The 22,429-nt window shown below is 38.2% G+C and overlaps 1 protein-coding gene across 2 annotated transcripts in view; it reads left to right on the plus strand.

The window, feature by feature from the left end:
- The first annotated feature begins 8,430 nt into the window (after positions 1-8,430).
- The window catches only part of USP8 (ubiquitin specific peptidase 8), a 59,756-nt gene continuing 45,757 nt past the window's right edge, over positions 8,431-22,429 (plus strand). The window contains exons 1-2 of one of the 2 annotated variants that reach the window (XM_065872702.1): positions 8,431-8,551; positions 20,742-20,910. In XM_065872702.1, coding sequence (XP_065728774.1) covers positions 20,807-20,910 — 104 coding nt within the window. In that variant the 5' untranslated portion in view covers positions 8,431-8,551; positions 20,742-20,806. Of the gene's footprint in view, positions 8,552-20,741; positions 20,911-22,429 lie in introns of those variants that run through there. The other variant, XM_065872703.1, reaches the window with a different exon arrangement.

Raw genomic sequence — 22,429 nt, forward strand, 5'->3', positions numbered from 1 at the left:
CCAATGCAGGGAACACAGGTTCAAGCCCTGGTTCGGGGAATTCCCACATGCCGCGGAGCAACTAAGCCCGTGTGCCACAACTACTGAGCCTGCGCTCTAGAGCCTGCAAGCCACAACCACTGAGCCCACGTGCCACAACTAGTGAAGCTTCCGTGCCTAGAGCCCATGCTCCGCAACAAGAGAAGCCACTGCAATGAGAAGCCCGTGCACCGCAATGAAGAGTAACCCCCTGCTCACTGCAACTAGAGAAAGCCTGCACGCAGCAAGAAAGACCCAACAGCCAAAAATAAATAAATAAATTCATTTATTTTTTAAAAAAAGAAAAAAAAAGATTGCCCACTTGTGCCTTCCAGAAAGAACATTACTGCCTAACAGATCTGTGACAAAAATAGGCTCCGCCTTATTTCACTATTTTTCTGATTCCCTGTAAGAGAACCCACTTCTGTTCATAAGCTCTACTGACTCTTTTGCTGTATTTAAAATAAGATGCTAGTAAAGAGGTTCTGGGAATTCCGTGGCGGTCCAGTGGTTAGGACTCCATGCTTTCACAGCTGAAGGCGTGGGTTCAATGACCAGGAACAAAGATCCTGCAAGCCATGTGGCTTGACTACAAGAAATGAAGAGAGATTCTACTCTTACGTTAGTTATGAAGATGTTTACTTTCTTGTTATTGTTATGTATCACTTGTGAAAATATTATTTTAATTAGAAATAACTCCTTTTAAACATTTTTATAGAACCATGGCTATAAACAAAGTTTCTATTTTGCCAAAAAGTTAAATCCCAGTAAAATGTCCTTAAGTCGGTTCCTGACACATAAACTTAGAAAAGTGATAAATAGAACTCAAGATGCCCTTTAAAATTAAAAGTGTAATATTGTGTGTGCACCTTCTATATCCTAACAGGTCTTTCTTGCCTTTGAAATGCTGTAGGTGGTGTGACTTCCCTTCCAACTCAGCATTTTTCATGGGGGTTAGAGAATGTTTGAGCTAGACTCAGACCATCTCATCCTATAGACAAAGATTTTTAACCTACAGTTTGCATGTTATCAGCTGTGGAGTCTAATGTTTCTAATAATTGTGTAAGCAACAATTTTGTAGTGTTCAAGTGAGACCATTCATGAATTCATTGTTACCTGGCCCTCATAGACATAGCTTTTTGGAGTTTGTTTCCTATTTTTAACCATATTCCACTTCCTAAATCTGCCTTCTAAATTATATGTTCAATTAGGCATTAGCCAGCGGTGGATGACTCTTTTCCCAGAGGATAGCTAACTAGAGACACTTTCTTTTTTTTTTTTAATTAATTAATTAATTTATTTTTGGCTGAATTGGGTCTTCGTTGCTGCGCGCGGGCTTCTGTCTAGTTGCGTCGAGCAGGGGCTACTCTTCGTTGCGGTGCGGGGTCTTCTCATTGCAGTGGCTTCTCTTGTTACGGAGCACAGGCTCTAGGCACATGGGCTTCAGTAGTTGTGGCACACAGGCTCAGTAGTTGTGTCTCGCTGGCTCTAGAGAGCAGGCTCAGTAGTGGTGGCACACGGACTTAGTTGCTCCGCAGCATGTGGAATCTTCCCAGACCAGGGCTCGAACCCGTGTCCCCTGCATTGGCTGGCGGATTCTTAACCACTGTGCAACCAGGGAAGTCCCAGAGACACTTTATTGATGTCATAAACTTTTCTGCACAAGATGCTGCTTTGGAAATAGCTGTTGTCACCTGAGAAAACTCTGTTATATATGTGAGACATTGAACATCAAGGCAGATGGCTTGAGGGTGGGAATTCAGGTAGGAATAAAAACAGGCAAGGAAGCACTGAGGGAGAAACATACAGGTTTTATCACTCTGTGGCCCACTGTTACTGGAATATTATAAAATTGTTGCTCACATGCTAGTATGTGACTTACAAAGCAACAACAGCTGAGATGCACGAGGACATGCATTCCATTTCTTTAATATCTGTTCCCCTGAAATCAATGAAATGATGTAGTGTTGAAGACATGCCTTGCAGTATGCCCAGATGTTAGAAGAAAGCAGCTGTCAGTAGCGGGACATTCGCCCACCCTTGGCTCAGGGTCTCTGGCCTGGTCTGACTCTGAAACCTTAGGGCTCTCTCCTTGGACTTGACCCTCAGTGCCGTGTAACCCCACTGGATCCTGTATTAACCCAGGAATACCTTGCTTGTTTCTGTGCATTTAGCTGTGAACTTAAGTACAATAAACTGAATAAATTGTTTATAAACAAAAAAAGCGGGGAGCTTTAGCCCATGTAACTTCCGTTGTGCACCCATGTGTTCTCCTTTGGTAGGGAGGAGTTCATATGTTCAAATCTTTTTGTGCTGCCTCTCAGCTGCCCAAAGCCTTCTATGAAACCTTGGTTCTCACAATACTCCCATCTTCTTATCTTCACTTTCCAAATCCTATCAAAATTTACCTGTCCTCTGTTTAATTCTCTCTTTAATAGAAGGCTGCCTGATATGGGAAACTAGTTTAACACTAGGAAGGAAGGTTTTTTCAGAGATGCTCCATTTTCATATGAAGAAATGAATCTTTAATGGTAGCATTTCAAATACCATGATAAGTCAGAGGGGGGATTAAAAATAACCTTGTCTGTCTGTCTTGCTACTACTAGATAGAAGAGCTAAATTAATTGTGGAAAACAAATTGCAGAAAGAAAGCAAGATTATTTAAAAGGCAACACGTCAGTGAGTCAGAGAGCCATTGGCGGTTCCACAGTTTGTGTACAGGAGGGAGCACTGGAACTGTTGGAAGGACAGGCTTAAAGTTGCTTTTACATGTCACTTTACCAAAATACTGATAAAAATGTTAACTGATCCCATTAAAGAACAAAGGGGGGTGGTTGCTGATGGAGTCTATTAAAGGGTATTAAACCATTCCTCAATTTTTCCTCTTAGGTGCCAGCCACCTTTACAGTCAGGTAACATATTCATTGAGGGCCAATTATGTACCAGGCATTAGTTATAATCCTTTAATTATACTTTTAAATCCATAAAAGTATAAATCATTTGATCTTTTCCATACAGTCCAATCATGAAGCAGTGGGGAAAAAAATCTACTTATGCATTTTTCCCTTATCCCAAATCATCACACTCCTAGACACAGACTGGTAAATAGGCTCATCCAGTCGTCCCATTTTTACCTGTGAATATACTATACAAAGACAGGCAGACACTCACTCTATTACATTCTGAAATATGCTCACCTCTCTATAGAGGTACTGCATAATCACTGAGATATTTACCCAGTTCACAGACTAATATGACCCACTGAGAGGATGCATGTTCTTACTCTTTCTGCATATCTATATATGCAATATACTCACACCTTTGTAATAAAACTCTAGCAGAATAACTGACATGGAAGAAACATCAACCAGAATGGCACCCTGTTTTTACACATCTCAGCCACAAAAAGAACCATTAAAAATGGCTTGGGCAGGGCTTCCCTGGTGGCGCAGTGGTTGAGAGTCCGCGTGCCGATGCAGGGGACACGGATTCGTGCCCCTGTCTGGGAGGATCCCGCATACCGCGGAGCGGCTGGGTCCGTGAGCCATGGCCGCTGGGCCTGCGCGTCCAGAGCCTGTGCTCCGCAGCGGGAGAGGCCACAGCAGTGGGAGGCCTGCATACAGCAAAAAAAAAAAAAGGCTTGTGCATTGTACCTCTGCACTTAGCAGATTATAGAATGACATACTGATGGATTTAGAATTTTAAAATATTGCAGAGACAAGATTATTTATATACTCCCCAGTAATGTATAAAGAATCTCATCCTCTAGTTAAAATCTCAAAAATCTTCCATACGATTTCTCACAGACAGCTATTACAAAAGTAAATTCAGATTAAAGAGAATGTTTTGTCATTTCTTCAGGGGGAATTCATGACCGCCAGCATCAGTATCACCACAGATATTTTTAAACGCAAATTTGTTGTTCCTTTTCCTTATCTACTAAATGTAAACTAGAGGTTGGTTCTTATGCACACTTGAGTAAAGATACACTAGTCTGTCTGCTGGATAACCTGGGTGCTCTCATTCTCTTTCTGCAGCCTAGCAACAAGCTAGCTCAGCAGGGTGGCTCTAAAGGCTCAGGCAGAAACTAGAATTGATAAGGAAAACTTCACAGGCGATTGGTCTCAAAAACCTTGTTTTTTAAACCGATAAAATTGTAACCCCAATAGAAAAGCTTAGTTTTCCAAATTGGCTGGGTGATCCCTGCTCCCTCTCCACTCCTCTAGAAGTATGTGATGAGGCAGGGGGTTGGGATCCCTCATCCAGAACATTTCCCAAAGTGCATTCCAGTTGTGCCACGCCCAGGCACAACTCTCCATGTGTTGGCTAGCAGCTGGGGCATCCCAAGCATTGGGCTAGCCCAGAGTCTGTAAATTTTTGTTTTGGGTCTGCATTGTTGTTGTGTTTATTCAAGCCACATATTGCTTGATAATACTGAAGTTTGAACCACTGGGCATGTATTATTTAATATATTTACCTATAATTTGGAAGACGTAAATACCACATCAAAAATCGTACTCCTGTTCCCATAGACATTACATCACTTTAGATAGTTAAGAGTTGTATAAATGGGAATAAATTACAGAAAGACTGTTTTGGAATTTTGACTTAAAAAGTATCTTCTTTAAATTAGGTGCTTCATTAAAATGTCATTATATCGAAAGCTTAATAAGTTTTTTTTTTTGTAAATATGTAGAAAAGGCTTAAGCATGTGTGTTGATTCTATGATCTCAATTCAATACACTGATAGCTCAACAGTTCCTATGGTTATTGAATGGGATTCTCTTTCTGCCAGTTAGAGTTAGCATGACAAAACTGCAGACAATTCTTAAGAAGTTTAAGTAACTCTTTGATGACCCCAGTCAAGTAGGTGAAAATTCTGTGATAGGATCAACAAACTGAAAACTTTATCTTTTTGGGATAAAACCATGTGCATCACCATTTGTAATATTGTATTCTGAGTATTACAAGGAAATATCTTTCTGCAAGGAAAATCTAATGGAAGCAGGAAGATCCAGAAGAAAACATTACAATGGGGAACCACTGAAGAACATAATAACCAGATTAAAACTTTTCAGTTTAGATAGAATATCAAAGGGAGAAAGGAAAGAAGACCTAAATCTGTAAAATCATTAAGGGTTGAAAAAAGTAAGTATAGTTGTTCATTAAACCCTGAAATCATAGAATGAGGATATATCTCTAAAACTTTATTAAGTTTAGGCCAATTAGATAGAAGTATAGGGACTTCCCTGGTGGTCCAGTGCTTAAGAATCTGCCTTCCAATGCAAGGGACGCAGGTTCAATCCCTGGTCAGGGGACTAACATCCCACATGCTGCAGGGCAACTAAGCCCACGCACTGCAACTACTGAGCCCGCACTCTTGAGAGCTTGTGTGCCATAACTAAGGGCCCACGCGCTGCAACGGAAGATCCCGCATGCCACAACTAAGACCCGATGCAGCCAAATAAATTCTTTTTAAAAAAGATAGAAGTATAACTTCACATTAAAAAAAAAAGAACTCAAATCACCTTAAGTGGTGATATAGCAAATTTTTTACAACTTAAGATAAACCAATCTGGTTGAGTCTTAGTGAAGTGCAAAGAGTGGTGACTGCCTAAACTTTGAAGTTGATATCCAGGAGAATAGCCAAGACTTACCACCCCTTTTCTGGTGATGCATTCCCTAGAGATAAAATGTTTGATGGGCCATGCAACTGGCCCAATGTGATGATCATTATGATTTTAGGAAATAAAACCCAGATGAATAGAAAAGAATAAGTGATTAATTAAAAAAAACCCACAAGACACTTGTGCTTTGGCTAAAAGATAATTGGGATGAACATTTGTACATAATGTTGTAAATTTTATTATATATATGAAAGCTAAATTTTCTCATAAAATATTAACTTGTGATTCACTTCTTGTGTTATTTTGGGATAAACATGTTTTATTGGCTTACAAGGCCTATATAATCTGTGCTCTATTCTCTCCCCACCCCTTTGAGATCATCTTCTATCACAATCCCACTCATTCACCCTATGCTAGCTATACTGTCCTCCTTGCTGTCCCTCCAGCACACTCTCCTTTTCCTCCCTCACTGCCTTCACCTGTGCTGCTCCTATTGCCTGGATGCTTTTCCCCCACACGTATCCATGGCTCTCTCCCTCTTTTCACTAAATGCTCTATGGAAATGTCACTTCGTCAGAGAGCTCTTCCCTATTTCACCAAAAATACCACTGTCTTTGCTGGCCGTTTATCCTGTTTTATTTTTCTTTTTACCACTTAACAACACCTAACATAGTATACAGTTGATCTTTGAACAACACAGGGACCAGGGGCACCAAGCCTCTGCAGAGTTGAAGATTCCAGTATAACTTAGAGTCGGCCGTCCATATCCCAGGTTCCTCCGGATCCGCCAGTTCAGTTCCGCAACCACAGATTCAATCAATGTCAGATTGTGTAGTACTGTAGTATTTACTATCGAAAAAAATTCACATTTAAGTGCACCTGGGCAGTTCAAACTCATGTTGTTCAAACTCATGTGTGTATGTATTTGCTTATCATATTTCTCGCTTATCTGAATGTAAGTCAGCTCTCTGTTGAGGAGGGACTTTATAACCCAAGTCCAAAATAATCCCTGGCATAGTATACATATTCATCATATACTTGTTGAATGGATGGAGGATGAATCAGGTTCAATACATTTTGGACTACTGCTTATGCTGGATGGCCTGGGTACCACAGATACTGCCACCTGGTTTGTTACAGTACAAATTTGAACAAGTGTTAGGGTTTATAATTCCATTCAATAAGCATAGTTTCATCTAGGTAACCCTGCTTCTTAAGAACTCTCATTCCACTAATTTTGAAAAGTCCAGAGCCCATCCCCAGATTTCTGTGAATTTCCCAGGAATGTTTTGTTTTTTCCTGCTTTCACCAACTCAGTTCAGTTTTGGAATCATCTTGTCATCTTGTGCCTGGTTTCTCTCCCACACCTGTCGACCCACATGTGGGAACTTCTTAGTTTTCAAAAAATGCACGCAAATGACTTATGTTTTAGCAAACTTGACTGATGCTTTAGGGAAGTTGGGGAATTCCACTTACTGGGAGGATGGGATTGGGATTGGGGCAATTACATCAGAGCAAAAAAAACAACTAGGTGAATGTTAAAGAGTCCTATTTATTAAAACCTTTCTGCCATCCCACCATAGGAGACTCTTCACTGGTTGATTCATTCTTATGGGCTTCGATCTTTCTTTATCACCTCACATTCCTAGGATCCTCCCTCTCCAAGATTGTCTTCAGAGAACTTTTCTTCCTCTGTCTTTGTTTGGTTCCTACTCCCAAACTAAACTCTGGATTTTTCTTTGCATACTTAAATTCATCAGGATGCTCAGCAGACCAAAAACAAACAAACAAAAGCAAACAACCAATAACCAATTTACTTTCTTAAGATCCACCCTTGAAAGATGGATGCAATTTTTCCCCTTAGTTATGAAAAATTTGCTAAGGCTTCCTAGTTAGTAGTCTCAGGTAGTATAGTATATTTCATATTATATGTCTTAAATCCTTTGGGAAAATAGTGTATAGCATAGGTATAAAGAGCTACCATATTTTTGCAGGTATTCATTGTGATGGAAAGGAAATTACCATTAATGGAAAGACCACTGTATGTGAAACACTATTGGGTTAGGTCCTTTCATTTATTCATTACACGTTTACTGAACACCTGTGTGACACACACTTTCACTTAACGCATTTGCTAGACCTCGCCTTCCAGCTTTTCCATCCCTGAGACACTTGGACTGTCCCTGGGGACTTAGTGACCATGGCCCGCAACTCCATCCAAGCAACTTTATGTTTACAGATAATCGGAGCATTCAATCACCTACAAAGAATCACCTCGCGAGAAAGTTCAGACCTCTCGTTTTGTTTCTGTAAGATTGGGCTTTTAACTGTGTATGTGTATATATAATGTGCTTTAGAACTGTGTCTATTCTTCTCTTACCAGAGGCGTGGCTTCGGAGAACGTTAAACTTTTAATCAGAATTTGAGATTCAAATCCCTTTTCTAGTCTGCCTTAAATGTCCAACCTGAAGAGGAAGAGGCTTAGCTAAGGCGTTAAGAGCAGCCCTGCTTCCTTCACAGCAAGACCCAGGATGCGAGTAACACCAGGGTGACAGAACTAAGCCCGAGAAATGCAGGGTGCAGGGGACAGGCGGACAAGCTCGCCCCAGCTCAGCGTAGCCTGGACACTACCCAGACCGTCCATCCAAAACGTCCTCCTCGGCCCTCCTTCGCCCTCCCGCGCAGCCCTCACAGGCTGGGATGAGGCTGGGAAATAGCAAATAGTCAAGGGCACGCGCGCAGCCCCGCCCCTGCGTGACGTCAGAGACGCGACGCGTCGCAACGCAGTGCAAATTGGGAAAGAGGGATGAGCCGAGCTGACTTCCGTCGGGATAGAGATTTTTCTTCGGGTTGGTGGGAGATGGGCCTTTGGCGAGGAGGCCGGCATTAGCGCGCCCGGCGTCAAGGTGAGTGCGGGGCTGGGTCCTGGCCTTTGTTCGTCGGGAATCCGTCCTCAGTGAACCCCTTTCCTTCCACCAGCTGCTGGTCACCCGGGAGACAAGCCGTGTCCTCGGAGGGGGTGGGACCACCCCGAACGTAGAATCGGCTTTTGGAGGAAGGGCCCTACCTCGAGTCTTTCCCGCTACCCACCTAGGGTTGCCCAGCGAGTTCCGTGTGGGCTCCGGTTTTTCCGGTCTTAGAAGGTGGCCTTGACCATTCTTCCACCTTCTTGGACACTCAGACCAACTTTGACCTCTTTCCTCTTGCCTCCGTTTTCAGATTTTCTGCCCGTCGAGCTACATTCCCAGGCCTTAATACAACCTCTCAGAGTGTTTTCCAATCTCTCCTCTGATCCAGTCAAACTTGCTTGTAGTGAAGTCCAGGTATGAGTTTAAAGAACCTGCGAGCGCATCAGAGTTAAAACTGTGACTTCCCCAAATAAAAGCTTGTCTTTCCTAAAATGTGGCCTTTCTCCTAGAGTTGTGGGACAAGTTAATTTCACCTCGGAAATTATCAGAACCCTGAATTTGTACTTAAAGCTGCAGACCACACTTCTCGTTTTATTTCTTGCCTCCAGTTCATTTTGTGACCTTGGAGCAAGTCCCTAATCACTAACAAAATATTTACCTGAAGACAGAGGTGTTGCAGAGTCTAAGGAATTTAATATTTGTTAAAAGCCCTGAGGGTTTCAGCTGTAGGGGATGCCGAACTAAGGATTTTACTCTCTCTACGTCAGCAAGCATCCTATGTACTTTCTACTGCAGCCATGAAAAATGTCAGGTGATTTTTGTTGGGGAAGTGTTCCTCTTCTAGGCTTGCTCTGCGGCTTTGCTATGTAAGCAGATTTTGCATTTCAGCAGATTCTGTTTAAGATTCATTGTTGAATGTCTTTCATGATGGATTTAGATCGTTTCTCATGATTCCAGAGTACTGGACCAGTCTGTCTGAAAGGTTCCATAGGTTGTGCTATGTCTTTAACATGTTGAAATGTGTATTCCTTTTCTTGTGACACATTAGGTGCATCTTTTAAATTAGATGGTAAGGACTCTATAATAAAAAACAACTTGTCATTAATGATATAAATTTATATTAGTTGCACATAGGTATGCATTGTTTTTGAGAAAACAATGCGTGAGAAAAACAAAAATATTTTAAAGATGTCTTTCTAGAATTTAATTTTTAATATATTTACTTGAACTTTGTCAGTCATTATGGTCATTTGTTTATTAGCGTGAACATAATGGGAAAGAACCAAAATGGCTTTTGTAAAGTAAGAGAGTCAGTACATCAGATTTTTTTCCCATAAAATGTCTAGCATTATATTTTATTATGAACATTTTCTACATAAAAATGTACTTATTTTGTAGAGATGAAAGGGGAAAAAGTGTCTATTAAATATGAAGTGTTAAAAAATTAGATATTATTGAGTCTTTTTTGTTTTAATCTTGGTCATTGTCCCAGTTGCCTATTGCTATATAACAGATCACTCTAAAACAAAGTGGCTTAAAACTACAATTCATTATCTCATGTTTCTGTGGGCTGACTGGACTCAGCTCGTTGGTTCTCGGTGAGGGTTTCATGTATTTGTAGTCAGATATCCAGCTAGGGTTGGAGTCATCTGAAAGCTCAGCTGGGCAGGACATCTGAGATGGCTCATTCCCATGGATGGCAACTGATGTTGGCTGGGAGTTCAACTGGAGTGCCTACAACATAGCCTCTTCATGTGTCTTGGACAGATCATAGCATGGAGGCTGAGTTCCAAGACAAGTGTTTGAAGGGTCAGGAAGTGGAAGTTTTCTCTTAAAGTCTTTTAAAAGCCTGGACCCAGAAGTTGGCACAGCGTTACTTCCAACATTCTGTATTGGTGAGGGCAGTCAGAGCCCTCCCCCAACCAAATGATAGACCTTTTGAAGAGGAGAATGCTAAAGAACTTGTGGCCATCTTTAGCCTACCATAATTTTGTTGACTGATGTTTGGATATAATAGTAAATGCAGAATAAGTTACGCTTCTGATTTCTTTAGCCATTTCATGGCATGTTATAATTTTCGGAGCACTTTTTGTATATATTTTTTCATTGACACCTTTGAAAACTCTATAGAAGCAGATGAATTATTCCCATTTTGCAGATGATAATAAACTGAGCAGTGGCAGTGGTTGTGGTGGAGGATTTAAGGAATTTGCCCAGAGTTGTATGATAATAAGTGGAAAATGAGACTAAGACTTTTATAATACTTTTATAATATAAAATTTATTAGTAAATGATGAACTGTTATGTTAAACTTATTTGTAATAACATTTATAACCATACTAATTCAAGTAACACAGTACTCATGTACAGTGAATAAAGTTAGTGTTGAGATAGCTAAACTTTGCCTCTTCTAACATTACAGTTTAGTCTTTCATAATACTAAATTCTCTGAAATGTACCAACAGTGATGTGAATCTGCATGTCTTTCTTGTTTTTTAAATTGAAGTATAGTTGATTTACAATGTTTCAGGTGTACAGTAAAGTGATTCAGTCATATATATATATTTTTTTTCAGATTCTTTGGCATTATAGGATATTACAAGATGTGTAGTTCCCTGTGCTATACCATAGGTCCTTGTTATCCTCATTGTTTATCCATTTTATATGTAGTAGGGTGTATCTGTTAACCCCAGATTCCAAATTTATCCCTCCGTACCCCCTTTCCTTTTGGTAACCATAAATTTGTTTTCTGTGTCTGTGAGTCTATTTCTGTTTTGTAAATAAGTTCATTTGTATCATTTTAGATTCTATGTGTAATATCATATAACATTTGACCTGATGTCTTTGTAATGTAGTAAAATGAAATTATTATGCATTATAATACCAGTTTCAAAACAAATTGAAAAGCTGTGGGTGTAGGAATCCTGGGGTTTTTAATTTCTTAATTACAAAATATTAAAAATTTAAATGATTTCTCATAATTTTGGTAGGTTGGGCGTTATATAACTTAAGATGTTGATTTCATGTAAAATAGATAACTAGTGGGAAGCAGCTGCATAGCACTGGGAGATCAGCTCAGTGCTTTGTGACCACCTAGAGGAGTGGGATAGGGAGGGTAAGAGGGAGGGGATATGGGGATATATGTATACATATAACTGATTCACTTTGTTATACAGCAGAAACTAGCACAACATTGCAAGGCAATTATAATCCAATAAAGATGTTAAAAATAAATAAAGTTTAAAAAATAAAATTCTACCTTAAAAAAAATGTTGATTTCAGCTGAAAACTGTCATCTTCATAGTGTTTTATTGCTTCTATTAACATGCTTATATCCATTCTTTATGCCTATGGTTCCCTGTCTTGATTGCACGCTAGAATTCACCTGAGGAGCTTTATAGAAAAAGCTCCTCATGCAAGGAGCTTACCTATGTGCAAGTCTCACACTGAGAGATTCTGATTGAACCATTTAGGAATGGGTCCTGGGCATCAATATTTTTTTAAAGTTCTGTAGGTGATTCTAATATACAGCTAGGGTTGAGAACCATAGCTCTTTTTTTGGTACTTACTAAGTACAGTTGGGTTCCCAGCTCATCAGTTTTGCATCTGCTAAAAAAAAAAATTAAAGAGATAAAGAGGAAGAGGAGATAGATCAAGGTTATATAGGTAGATAGACACCTATTGTGTAAAACAGTTACCCTCGTGTTTTTTCTGGGAATGGTCCTTAATAAAACCAAAATATTTGGGCATGGTACATTAGTGCCTGTAATATGATACTTTGCTTTGTATTACCACTGTGTACTCATCTTTCATCCTAAGAGGTAGAAACTCTGTTAGGAGGTATATTCTTTGTATCCCCTACAGCCCCCAGTGCTACACTTTGAACAGATGTAGGTATTCTAAATGTTTACCACATTGAAGCTGGTTTTTAATCACTCTTCAGAACTAGGGCTAGTTATTTTACTCTGTTTTTCTTTTTAGCATTGTAAGAACTTTGTAACTTTGAACTTCTCTTTTTCTTTGGTTTCCATGATATTGCACTTTCCTGGTTTTCCTTCATTCTGTGTTTCTTTCCTCCTTTAGGAACCACCCCCACCCCCCAAGTTCTGAGCCCTTCAGGTATCTTGTCAGCTGTAGAGAAACAAGATCTCATTTCCTTAGTGATTCATTCTCCTGATTTTAGTTACTAGTGTAAATGATGTTTATGTTTTTAAAACTATTACAAAAGTTTAAAAATATACATAAGTGAAGAGAATAGAATTATTTAAACTATATCCTAGATAGCATATTATTTCAATGTCAATACTTTGTTGTCTCCCAAAACACTGAGGATTATTGAAGTAACATTAACGCCTTAATAGTTGATTTAATATCTGGTCTTTCTGTAAACCTGATGTCTGATTACGTATTTACATCTCTATCAAGGCATCGTTCTTTAGATGTTATTCCTTTTGCATACACTCAACATGTTCAAATTTTTTTTTAAATCAGTGGTTCTTATTTGAGGGTAATTTTGACACAGACACCCCCCCACCCCACCCCCGCCCAGGGGACATTTGGCAATGTCTGGAAACAGTTTTGGTTGTCACAACTGGAGAAGGGTGGATACTACTGGCATCTAGTGGGTAGAGGCCAGGGATGCTGCTACACATCCTACAATGTGTAGGGCAACCCCACAACAAAGAATTATTCAGTCCAGCATGTGAGTAGTGCCCAAGTTGAGAAATGATGCTGTAAACTGATCAGTTTTTTAAACTTTTTATTTTTGTTAACAGCACTACCATTCTTCACATTTCTCAGGGTTGGAAGTGTGTGTGTGCGTGTGTGTGTATACTCGAGAGAAAATACTGTTTCAGTCAAAGCACATTTCTACCTTTCTGTGTTCTTTTTTGCCATGGCCTGCTAGTTATTCTTTTCTAAAGTATCATTCCCTTGTTCCTGTTTCCTTCAAATCTGTCTTGCATATCCCCACTTTGACCTGCCCAGAGATACCATTTTCCCTTCAAGATCTGACTTCTTATTGCCTGCTGAATTAAATATAAACAATTTTGGGTGGCTTCAAAAGTCCTCCATCATGTAATTCCATTTCCTTACCTAATAGAATTTATTATTGTTAGCCAACAGTTATTAAGGGTTGACTATAAGGACTACTAAGGTAGATGTTAGAGATCTAGCACGTTAGAGTTATGACTTATAAAGACATGTTAGTATAATCCCTTGATCTTATTTGATTATTTCCTAACAATCCCTATAGCATTCTTTATTTTTCTTATTACCTTCCCATACTGATTCCTCATTTTGTTCGTGTTGATTTCCTCTTCTGGCATGCCCTCCTTTCTCACTCTATTCATAGCTAACTCCTATCCTTAGGGCCAGTTTCTGTCTCTATCACAGCATCATGAAACTGCATGCTTATGAGGTATGAGTATCTTAAAGCCTAGTCATAATTGTCATTTGATCCAAATTCTGTACTAAAGGAATGCTATATATAACAAATATTGATAGTATAGGATTTAGATCAAGAAATAAACTCCAGGGCTTCCCTGGTGGCGCAGTGGTTAAGAACCTGCCTGCCAACGCAGGGGACACGGGTTTGAGCCCTGGTCCGGGAAGATCCCACATGCCGTGGAGCAACTAAGCCTGTGCGCCAGAACTACTGAGCCTGCGTTCTAGAGCCTGCGAGCCACAAGTACTGAAGCCTGCACGCCTAGAGCCCGTGCTCCGCAACAAGAGTAGCCACCGCAATAAGAAGCCCTCTCACCGCAACCAAGAGTAGCCCCCGCTTGCCGCAACTAGAGAAAGCTTGCGCGCAGCAACGAAGACCCAATGCATCCAAAAATAAATAAATTTATATATTTTTAAAAAAGAAATAAACTCCAAGAACTGGGACCATCAAGGATGGAAGAGGTGGAACTTAAGTTGGTTTTTGCAGGACGAGGGATCAGCACAAAAGAGTACACTCTGGGATGGAAGAAGCTCCCCCCTCGCCCCAAGTTACAGTGAATTTTTCCCTCCTTTTGACTTCCCAGTGACTGGAGTCACGTATTAATGTACAGTGTAGGAATTAATTGTTGGCTTATTATTTAATGAGTATTAATTTGGTCTTGATAAACTAAGGTATTTGTGATCAGAAGCCCTGTGATACTCTATCTCCCTAGAGCAGTGTTACTCAAAGTAGCCAGTCTCTTATAGTCTTGCAGCTTGTGCTAGAATATAAATCAGTACATTGCTTTCTTTGTAAAGAAAGTCTTGCTGCTATGAAAAATTCAGTGTGCTTAATAGATTTACATTCTGTTATAAGCTTATTTTATCACAGGCTGGTAACCAACAGTTCCTCAACCAGCACTGGTCTGTGGACCACACTTGAGTAGCATTGCTCTGCAGGAGTTTTACACTTTCAGTTGTAACCTATAGACATTTCACATTTATACCCAGTGTTCTATATGTGCATACACAGGTACACAGCCAAAACTAAAGTTTTATGAAACAGTTTTAACCTTACTATGTGTGACATGCTCTGAAATTTTCTCTTCAGGTGTTTTTTGTTTTTGTTTTTTTAATGGTGATTGTGACCTTCCAAAGGGATTTTAAAAAAACACTGCTATTGTCACTAGACTCATAGTAGATACTCAGAAAATACTAGAGGTTTTTTTTAGCAGTGATGAATTCTTAAAAGGGTTGAGCCTTAACTTTAGGATTGCTTTAAAGCAGATTATTTCATCAGTACTTACTTGTCTGTGGCATTTTAACTAGAATGAGTATAGAATGGATTATATGAAATTTAAGATAGTCAGATGATGTAGTGAATACTGTTGCTATCTGAAGGCCAAAGATGGGGTGAGATGAGATGATGGATGGCCAACAAGGACAAACTGCTTTCCTTTCAGTGTTGCCAGTAACCTTGGCAGTGGCTGGTATGAGGCCCTAGTTAAGATATCAGGACCAGTTTGAATGACAACAAACTTCAATCTTTACTTTTTTGCTTTTTAGTCATCACTCTGTGGTTCAGGTCATCCAATCTCTATTCCTTTCTTTGGAAGGATCAGAAAAATGTCAGAAAGAGAGAGAGGGGTATATATGCCTTCCATTTTCTCCCTATTGTCAGCTCATTTTCAGCACTGCCTGTATTTCATTTTTGGAGCATTGCTGTTTGATTAAGCTGTTGTTCTTAAATCTTTATGAGGTTTACACATCTTAAATTTTTTTTTAGGAGAACTTTTTCTTACATATACTTAGTTATTTTATGTTTTGTACTTACAATCCTTTTTGAAGTATAACATAGTTTTAGTGGGTTATATGTTGTATTTAGTTCTAGAGGTAAACAAATTGATTTTAAAATTATTTGAGTTCTTTAGTTATTGAACATTCCTGTATAAGTATCAGTGGGTTTGTTTTTACTGTTGCAGCCAAAATAAGGAAATTGTAAATCCATTCAGTCATTCTGGCCTTAAGTTATTTTATGCCAGTCTCTTTTGAAATTTCTTTAATGGCAAAATGCAGCAGAATGACTTATCAAAAATTTAATACATTAAAGTTTACATACATTTAAGTTGGATATGTATTCTTTGCTTTCTCATATGATTAGGGAAAAATACCCTTTACCTTGTGCTTTGATTTCTGCAGAAGTATATGTGATTGTAGAGGCTAAAATAGCAATTAAGGCAATGCTGGAAGTATTTTTAACACCAGGCATCTTATTTGACAGCATAACATATAATTTAATGAAGGAAAATGGAAACAACTGTGGTCCTTTCATGACATTATCAGAGCAAGTTCTTTATTTCAGCTGTTCTCAAAAATCAAATAAGGACAGGAAAAGTAACTTTAAAAAAGCACAATCTTTTTCCTGGAAACCCTCATTAAAACTTTGTTGTATCATAATCTTATCCCTGTAGTTTCCATTGGTGTGTCTGATCGGTTGTCACTCAATCGGAGTCCTGTCATTCTACCTTTGCAGTGTCTCTAGTATCTGTCTGCCTCCTCCATTCCATCTCTACTGCCCTAGTTCTGACCTTCATCATCTTTCCTTAGGATCATTATTATGGGTAACTAATGTCTTCCTTATCTCCAGTCTTTTAAAGCCTAACCTTGTACTGTTAGTTTAGATCATATAACTCTGTTCTTAGAATCCTGCTCTGGTTCTCTGTTACCTTTAGAAAACAAAGTAAATGCTTTAATGTGACATTCACAGCCTTCCATTTATCTGTTCCTAGACTATTTTTCAGTCCTTACTGCCTAGCAAATCCTCTTTGATTCTGTATACTAGCTAGTTCCTAAAGATGTTCTTTACTTTTTTGACATTTTCCTCAAACTCTTTCTCATCTCTATCAAAAGCCTTCTCTCACCAAGACTCACAGAAATGCTATCTCTTCCATGATGCCTCACAAGATCCCTCTAGTCATACTTGATCTTGTTAATTTTTCTTATTGTACATTATTTGTAACTCTTTATAGTTTGATATAATACATGTTGTATTAACACTGCTTACAACTTTCTCTTTCATGTTAGTTTTTTAAACTTTGTGAGGAAATGGATCACATCTAATTTTTGAGTTCCTGGGAGCACAATGTCTTCTGTACAGTAGGATGCCTGTGAATGTTTGAATGGAATTTAACTTTGAAATAGCTAATGATTTATTATTTTAAGTTGCCTAGGTAGCATATATAGTTTTTATATTCTTTTGTCTTTTAAAGATCCAAGCTTTAAAGGTGATGATGAGAAAAAGATTTGACTGAGACATATTCTAGACCTTCATTTTAGAGGGTTCAAACAAATAGGTTTCTTTTCCCAACCAAGAAACCTAATTGTCATGAATCAACAAAATAGACTCTACCTGACTTTTTGAATATATGTCCTGTGGTTAGACCATTAATACTTAAGACGCAGGTAAAGGATAGAGTAGGAAAAACAGATACTGTCAGACTGGTACGAGGTCACTCTGCCTAACTCTGGCATTAATCCTTATCTTAGTACATTTAGTGTTGCCAGTAAAAAATCATTAGGCTTTTTCGATATTACATTTCAAGAGCTAGCCTATATCAGGGGAGCATATGTTGGCTTGTGGTTGAGTAAGCTTAAGATCCTAGCTGAGCTAGGTGGGGGCAGAAAAGTCAGGGATAACTCTTGTTACTATTATCTTACTGTCCTTTAGCCCTCCTTAGTAGTCCAAGCTCCAACATCCCCTGCCCTCTGCCACCATGGTGTCTGTTGTGGCATCAGTAAGGACTCAAGTTTCCTTAAGCACCTTCCTGAAAAGTTAGTTTCTTGGCCTTACTGTGCTTTCCCTTAGTCAAAAGTATTATTTCTCAACTGTTGCTTATGTTTCAGTAGAAATCATGTTCCTGAAGCACCACTCTATCCCATCATTTTCTTTTTCATTGCCAATTTTTTTTTTAGGTTATCTACAGTCTACTTCCATTTCTTTATTCCTTAATGCTTGTGCTCTTGCTTCCACTCACACCACTGTATGGAAGCTGTGCTCAACGAGGTTATATATACTAAGCTCTTAAAATATTCCAAATCTGTTTTTTTCTTAATGAGTATTTAAAAACATATATATTTTATGTTTGCTTGTTTCAACCATAACTTTTACATCTCTCTGGGTATTCTTTTCATATTTGTAGACAATTTATTCATATTTGCATTGTTATATAATTGCTTTCTTTAAAAATTTTTGATGAAATACATTAAGTATATTACATATTATTTTATGTTATAAAAGCCTGATAATAAAATGATCATCTGTACAAACTATTATATGTAAAATAAGCTACAAGGATATATTGTACAACAGGGAATATAGCCAATATTTTGTAATAACTATAAATGGAATATAACCTTGAAAAATTGTGAATCACTATATTGTACACCTGCAACATATAATGTTGTACATCAGTTATACTTCAATAAATACATAAAACAAAACAGTCATCTCTGAGCATATGTGAACATGCCACCCAACTTGAGAAATAAAACCTTACATATCGCTGAAGCTCTTTGTGTGTTCCTCCCTTATTGTATCTTCTACCTCTCCAGAAATAGAATTTTATATTTACCATTTCCTACCTTTATAAATTTATCTGATTTGTATCCTTAAGCAATATGTTGCTCAGTTTAGTTTGTTTTAAAACTTCTTACAAATGGTGTCACGTGTCAACTTTTTCACTCACCTTTAGGGGGAAAAGCAGGGGTTGAGGAGGTGGTGAGCATGGGGGAGTAGGTAATGTTCTCTTGTTAAACTGTTTATCCTGGAAGGTCAGGAACCATTTCTTATGTATCCTTCATGTCTTTAACATGTAACATAATAGTTTTTTACAAGGTAAGACACTCAATACTGTTGTCTGTATAAGTATGAGGAAATCCAGGGGATCCCTATCATATTCTGTAATGGATGCTCTTAGCTGTTTTGGTGGTGCAGTTGATGAATTATATACCTAATCAAGAAATGAGAAAGTATTAATATTTAGTATAAAATGTGACAAGAATCAAAGCAAATTGGGGTGCTTTTGGAGTTTCACATAGGTGAACAGAAGCCTTTTCGCCCCTAAAGTTGTACCTTACTCAGCATTTTAGGATTCAATGTTCATTGATGTCCATTCATCTAATAATAGTGAACTGATAGAATGAAGAGCATTAAGGTAGTGGAAATAAGTGATAGAAAAAAAGTTGTAATCTCTCTTTTCTTTAAATTGGAAGTATAGATGATTTACAGTGTTGTGCCAAATGGTACAGCAAAGTGACTCAATTTTACGCATACATACATTCTTTTTTTATATTCTTTTCCATTATGGTTTATCACAGGATATTGAATATAGTTCCCTGTGCTATACATTAGGACCTTGTTGTTATCCATTTAAAATATAATAGTTTGCATCTACCAGCCCCAAATTCCTAGTCCATCCCTCTCTCTCCCCCACTCCCCCTTGGCAACCACAAGTCTGTTCTCTATGTCTGTGAGTCTGTTTCTGTTTTGTTGATAGGTTCCTTTGTGCCATATTTTATATTCCACATATAAGTGATATCATATGGTATTTGTCTTTCTCTTTCTGACTTAGTTCACTTAGTATGATAATCTCTAGTTGCATCCATGTTGCTGCAAATGGCATCATTTTGTTCTTTTTTATGGCTGAGTATTCCGTTGTATATATGTTACCACATCTTTATCCATTCATCTGTCAATGGACATTTAGGTTGTTTCCATGTTTTGGCTCTTGTGAATAGTGCTACTATGAACGTAGGGGTGTATGTTTCTTTTTGTATTATAGTTTTGACCGGGTATATTCCCAGGAGTGGGATTGCTGGATCATATGGTAATTCTATTTTTAGTTTTCTGAGGAACCGCCATACTGTTTTCCATAGTGGCTGTATCAAAAAATGTTGTAATCTCTTAAATGTATTAATGCAGCTATTTATTCAAATTGTAATTAGTTCTTTACAACTGAAGACCTTGTATAAATTTACGTGGGTTCCTGAAGTTTTCATTTGGTGACACTTATGATCTTGCCAAGATTCCCATTTAGTGTGCTCCGCTGATTTGCCCCATCTATATGCATCCCTTCATAGGTACACACACACACACACAACTTAATTGTTACTTACCTAGCCTTTCTTCTTCATTTTTTTTTTTTACTACCTCAGTCTTCCCAGTCAGAATTTACCAGAGCAGATGAGAAAACAAAGAATGTCATGAAACATCAAAGACCTTTTCAAAGTAAACCAAAGTATTTGGGTGTATTCTACCAGAAACATGTTCATACATCCCCAGCTTCATATAATGTGCCCTGGCTATCCCTCCCCCCAACTTGTTTCCTTTTGTAAACTGATGAGAAAGAAATATTTTTAAATGAAACTTCCTTCTATTTGTAAACTATACGTTAATGCAGATTTAACAGAAGAAAAATATAAAACCTTTTATTATTCTGTTCCTTTGACAGGAAAGATTCCTAATACTTAATGCAAAATGATACAAACATTCATTTCGTTAATGAAAATTTGGAGGGGAAAGTAGATTGTTTATTGATACCCTGTGTATTGAACTCCGAAAATAAATATTCAAGATAATTGAAAATTAACTCTGTTAGCAAAGGACACAGTTTAGGAGGTTTGTTTGTTTGTTTTTTAAACTGCTCACTTGTTTTATTGTTAATGAGGAAAACTAATGGGATTATTTGTGTTCATTTTGTTTCAGAAAAGAACTACTTTTAATGAAGTACACCATCCATCGTGAAAGTGGAGAAGTAAAGATTATTCATCATGCCTGCTGTGGCTTCAGTTCCTAAAGAACTCTACCTCAGTTCTTCACTAAAAGACCTCAATAAGAAGACAGAAGTTAAACCAGAGAAAATAAGCACTAGGAAGTGTGTATACTTTGCTAACTTGAGTCAGATACAGGTATCCCCCACTATTCAAAAGTAGAGTGTTCCTATGAAGCCTTTTGTAAGCCAAAATGGCATAAAGTGAGGAAACAACTTTTTTCATGAAAGCAAAAATCGCCTCTGTATTTCTTTTGATTAGTAAAAAAGGTACTTAGGTGTTCTGTAAAAGCAAAGTGGTGTAAAGTGAACTTTTGAAAAGTGGGGGATAACTGTTAACTTTTAGTTCATTTCCATTTTATTAAATGAGTTAGAGAAGTTCTTAATTTTATCTTGGCAGAATACATATATATTCTGCTAATAAGCATATTATCTGTTTTCTGGACAGTATGTTACATCATAAATTTAAGAGGTGAAGACTGCAAGGATTCTACAAAACTCATTCAGCCACAGTTAATGTCTTTTCCTAAAACAGTGTAAAAGTACTTCTTAATTAAAGATCATTTTTATCCTTGTGTATTTCACATATAAGATCTGGTTCTAGCATAGTCTTTGATTAAAAAGGAAGAGATATGTATTTTTTATGCAGTATTCAGCAAAGTATTTATACCAATTTGACATGAAGTTTTAACCTAATTATTTTTTTTAATTTATTTTATTTATGGCTGCATTGGGTCTTCATTGCTGCACACAGGCTTTCTCTAGTTGCAGTGAATGGGGGCTGCCCTTCGTTGTGGTGCACTTGTTGTGGAGCACAGACTCTAGGCATGCGGGCTTCAGTAGTTGCGGCATGCGGGCTCAGTAGTTGTGGCACACAGGCTCTAGAGTGCAGGCTCAGTAGTTGTGGCGCATGGGCTGAGTTGCTCCACGGCTTGTGACATGTTCCCGGACCAGGGATCAAACCCATGTCCCCTGCAATGGCAGGCGGATTCTTATATATCCTCTTTTTTTTTGTTTGTTTTATTATTTATTTATTTGGCTGTGCCGGGTCATAGTCGCAGTACGTGGGATCTTTGTTGTGGCATGCATGTGGAATCTAGTTCCCTAACCAGGGATCAAACCCAGGCCCTCTGCATTGGGAATGTGGAGTCGCTGCGCCACCAGGAAAGTCCCCTAATGATTTATGTATTTTTATTTTTGAGGGCATGTAGTCTATCTATATTGGGGTAGACTACATGTTGAGGTAGAGGCTAGAGATGATACTTTCCTGATAACAGTTGCAGAATTTGTCCTGAGATAAAATCTAATAGAGATGGAAAGGTCCAGCTATTTTGATATTTACTGGAAGTTATTTTGCTATAAAAATGGGATATCACTAAAACTGTTAACTTGTTGATAGTTTTATTTCTGTTAAGGAGGGACAGGAGATAATAGGGGAACTTTTCCTCTGAATTTATTTTGACCAACAAAGGAGAAGATTTAGAGATATATAACTATATTATTATAGAGCTGGGAGTAAGAGTTTCAGAAAGAAAGGTGGGTCTAGCCAGCCTTACACCCTACACTTGAGGTAAGCAGATTTTAGAAATCGGGGAAAACAGGTGTTCTGTGGCTGGAGATAAAT

The sequence above is a fragment of the Phocoena phocoena genome, chromosome 2 (genome assembly GCF_963924675.1).
Source record: "Phocoena phocoena chromosome 2, mPhoPho1.1, whole genome shotgun sequence".
Classification (NCBI taxonomy): domain Eukaryota; kingdom Metazoa; phylum Chordata; class Mammalia; order Artiodactyla; family Phocoenidae; genus Phocoena; species Phocoena phocoena.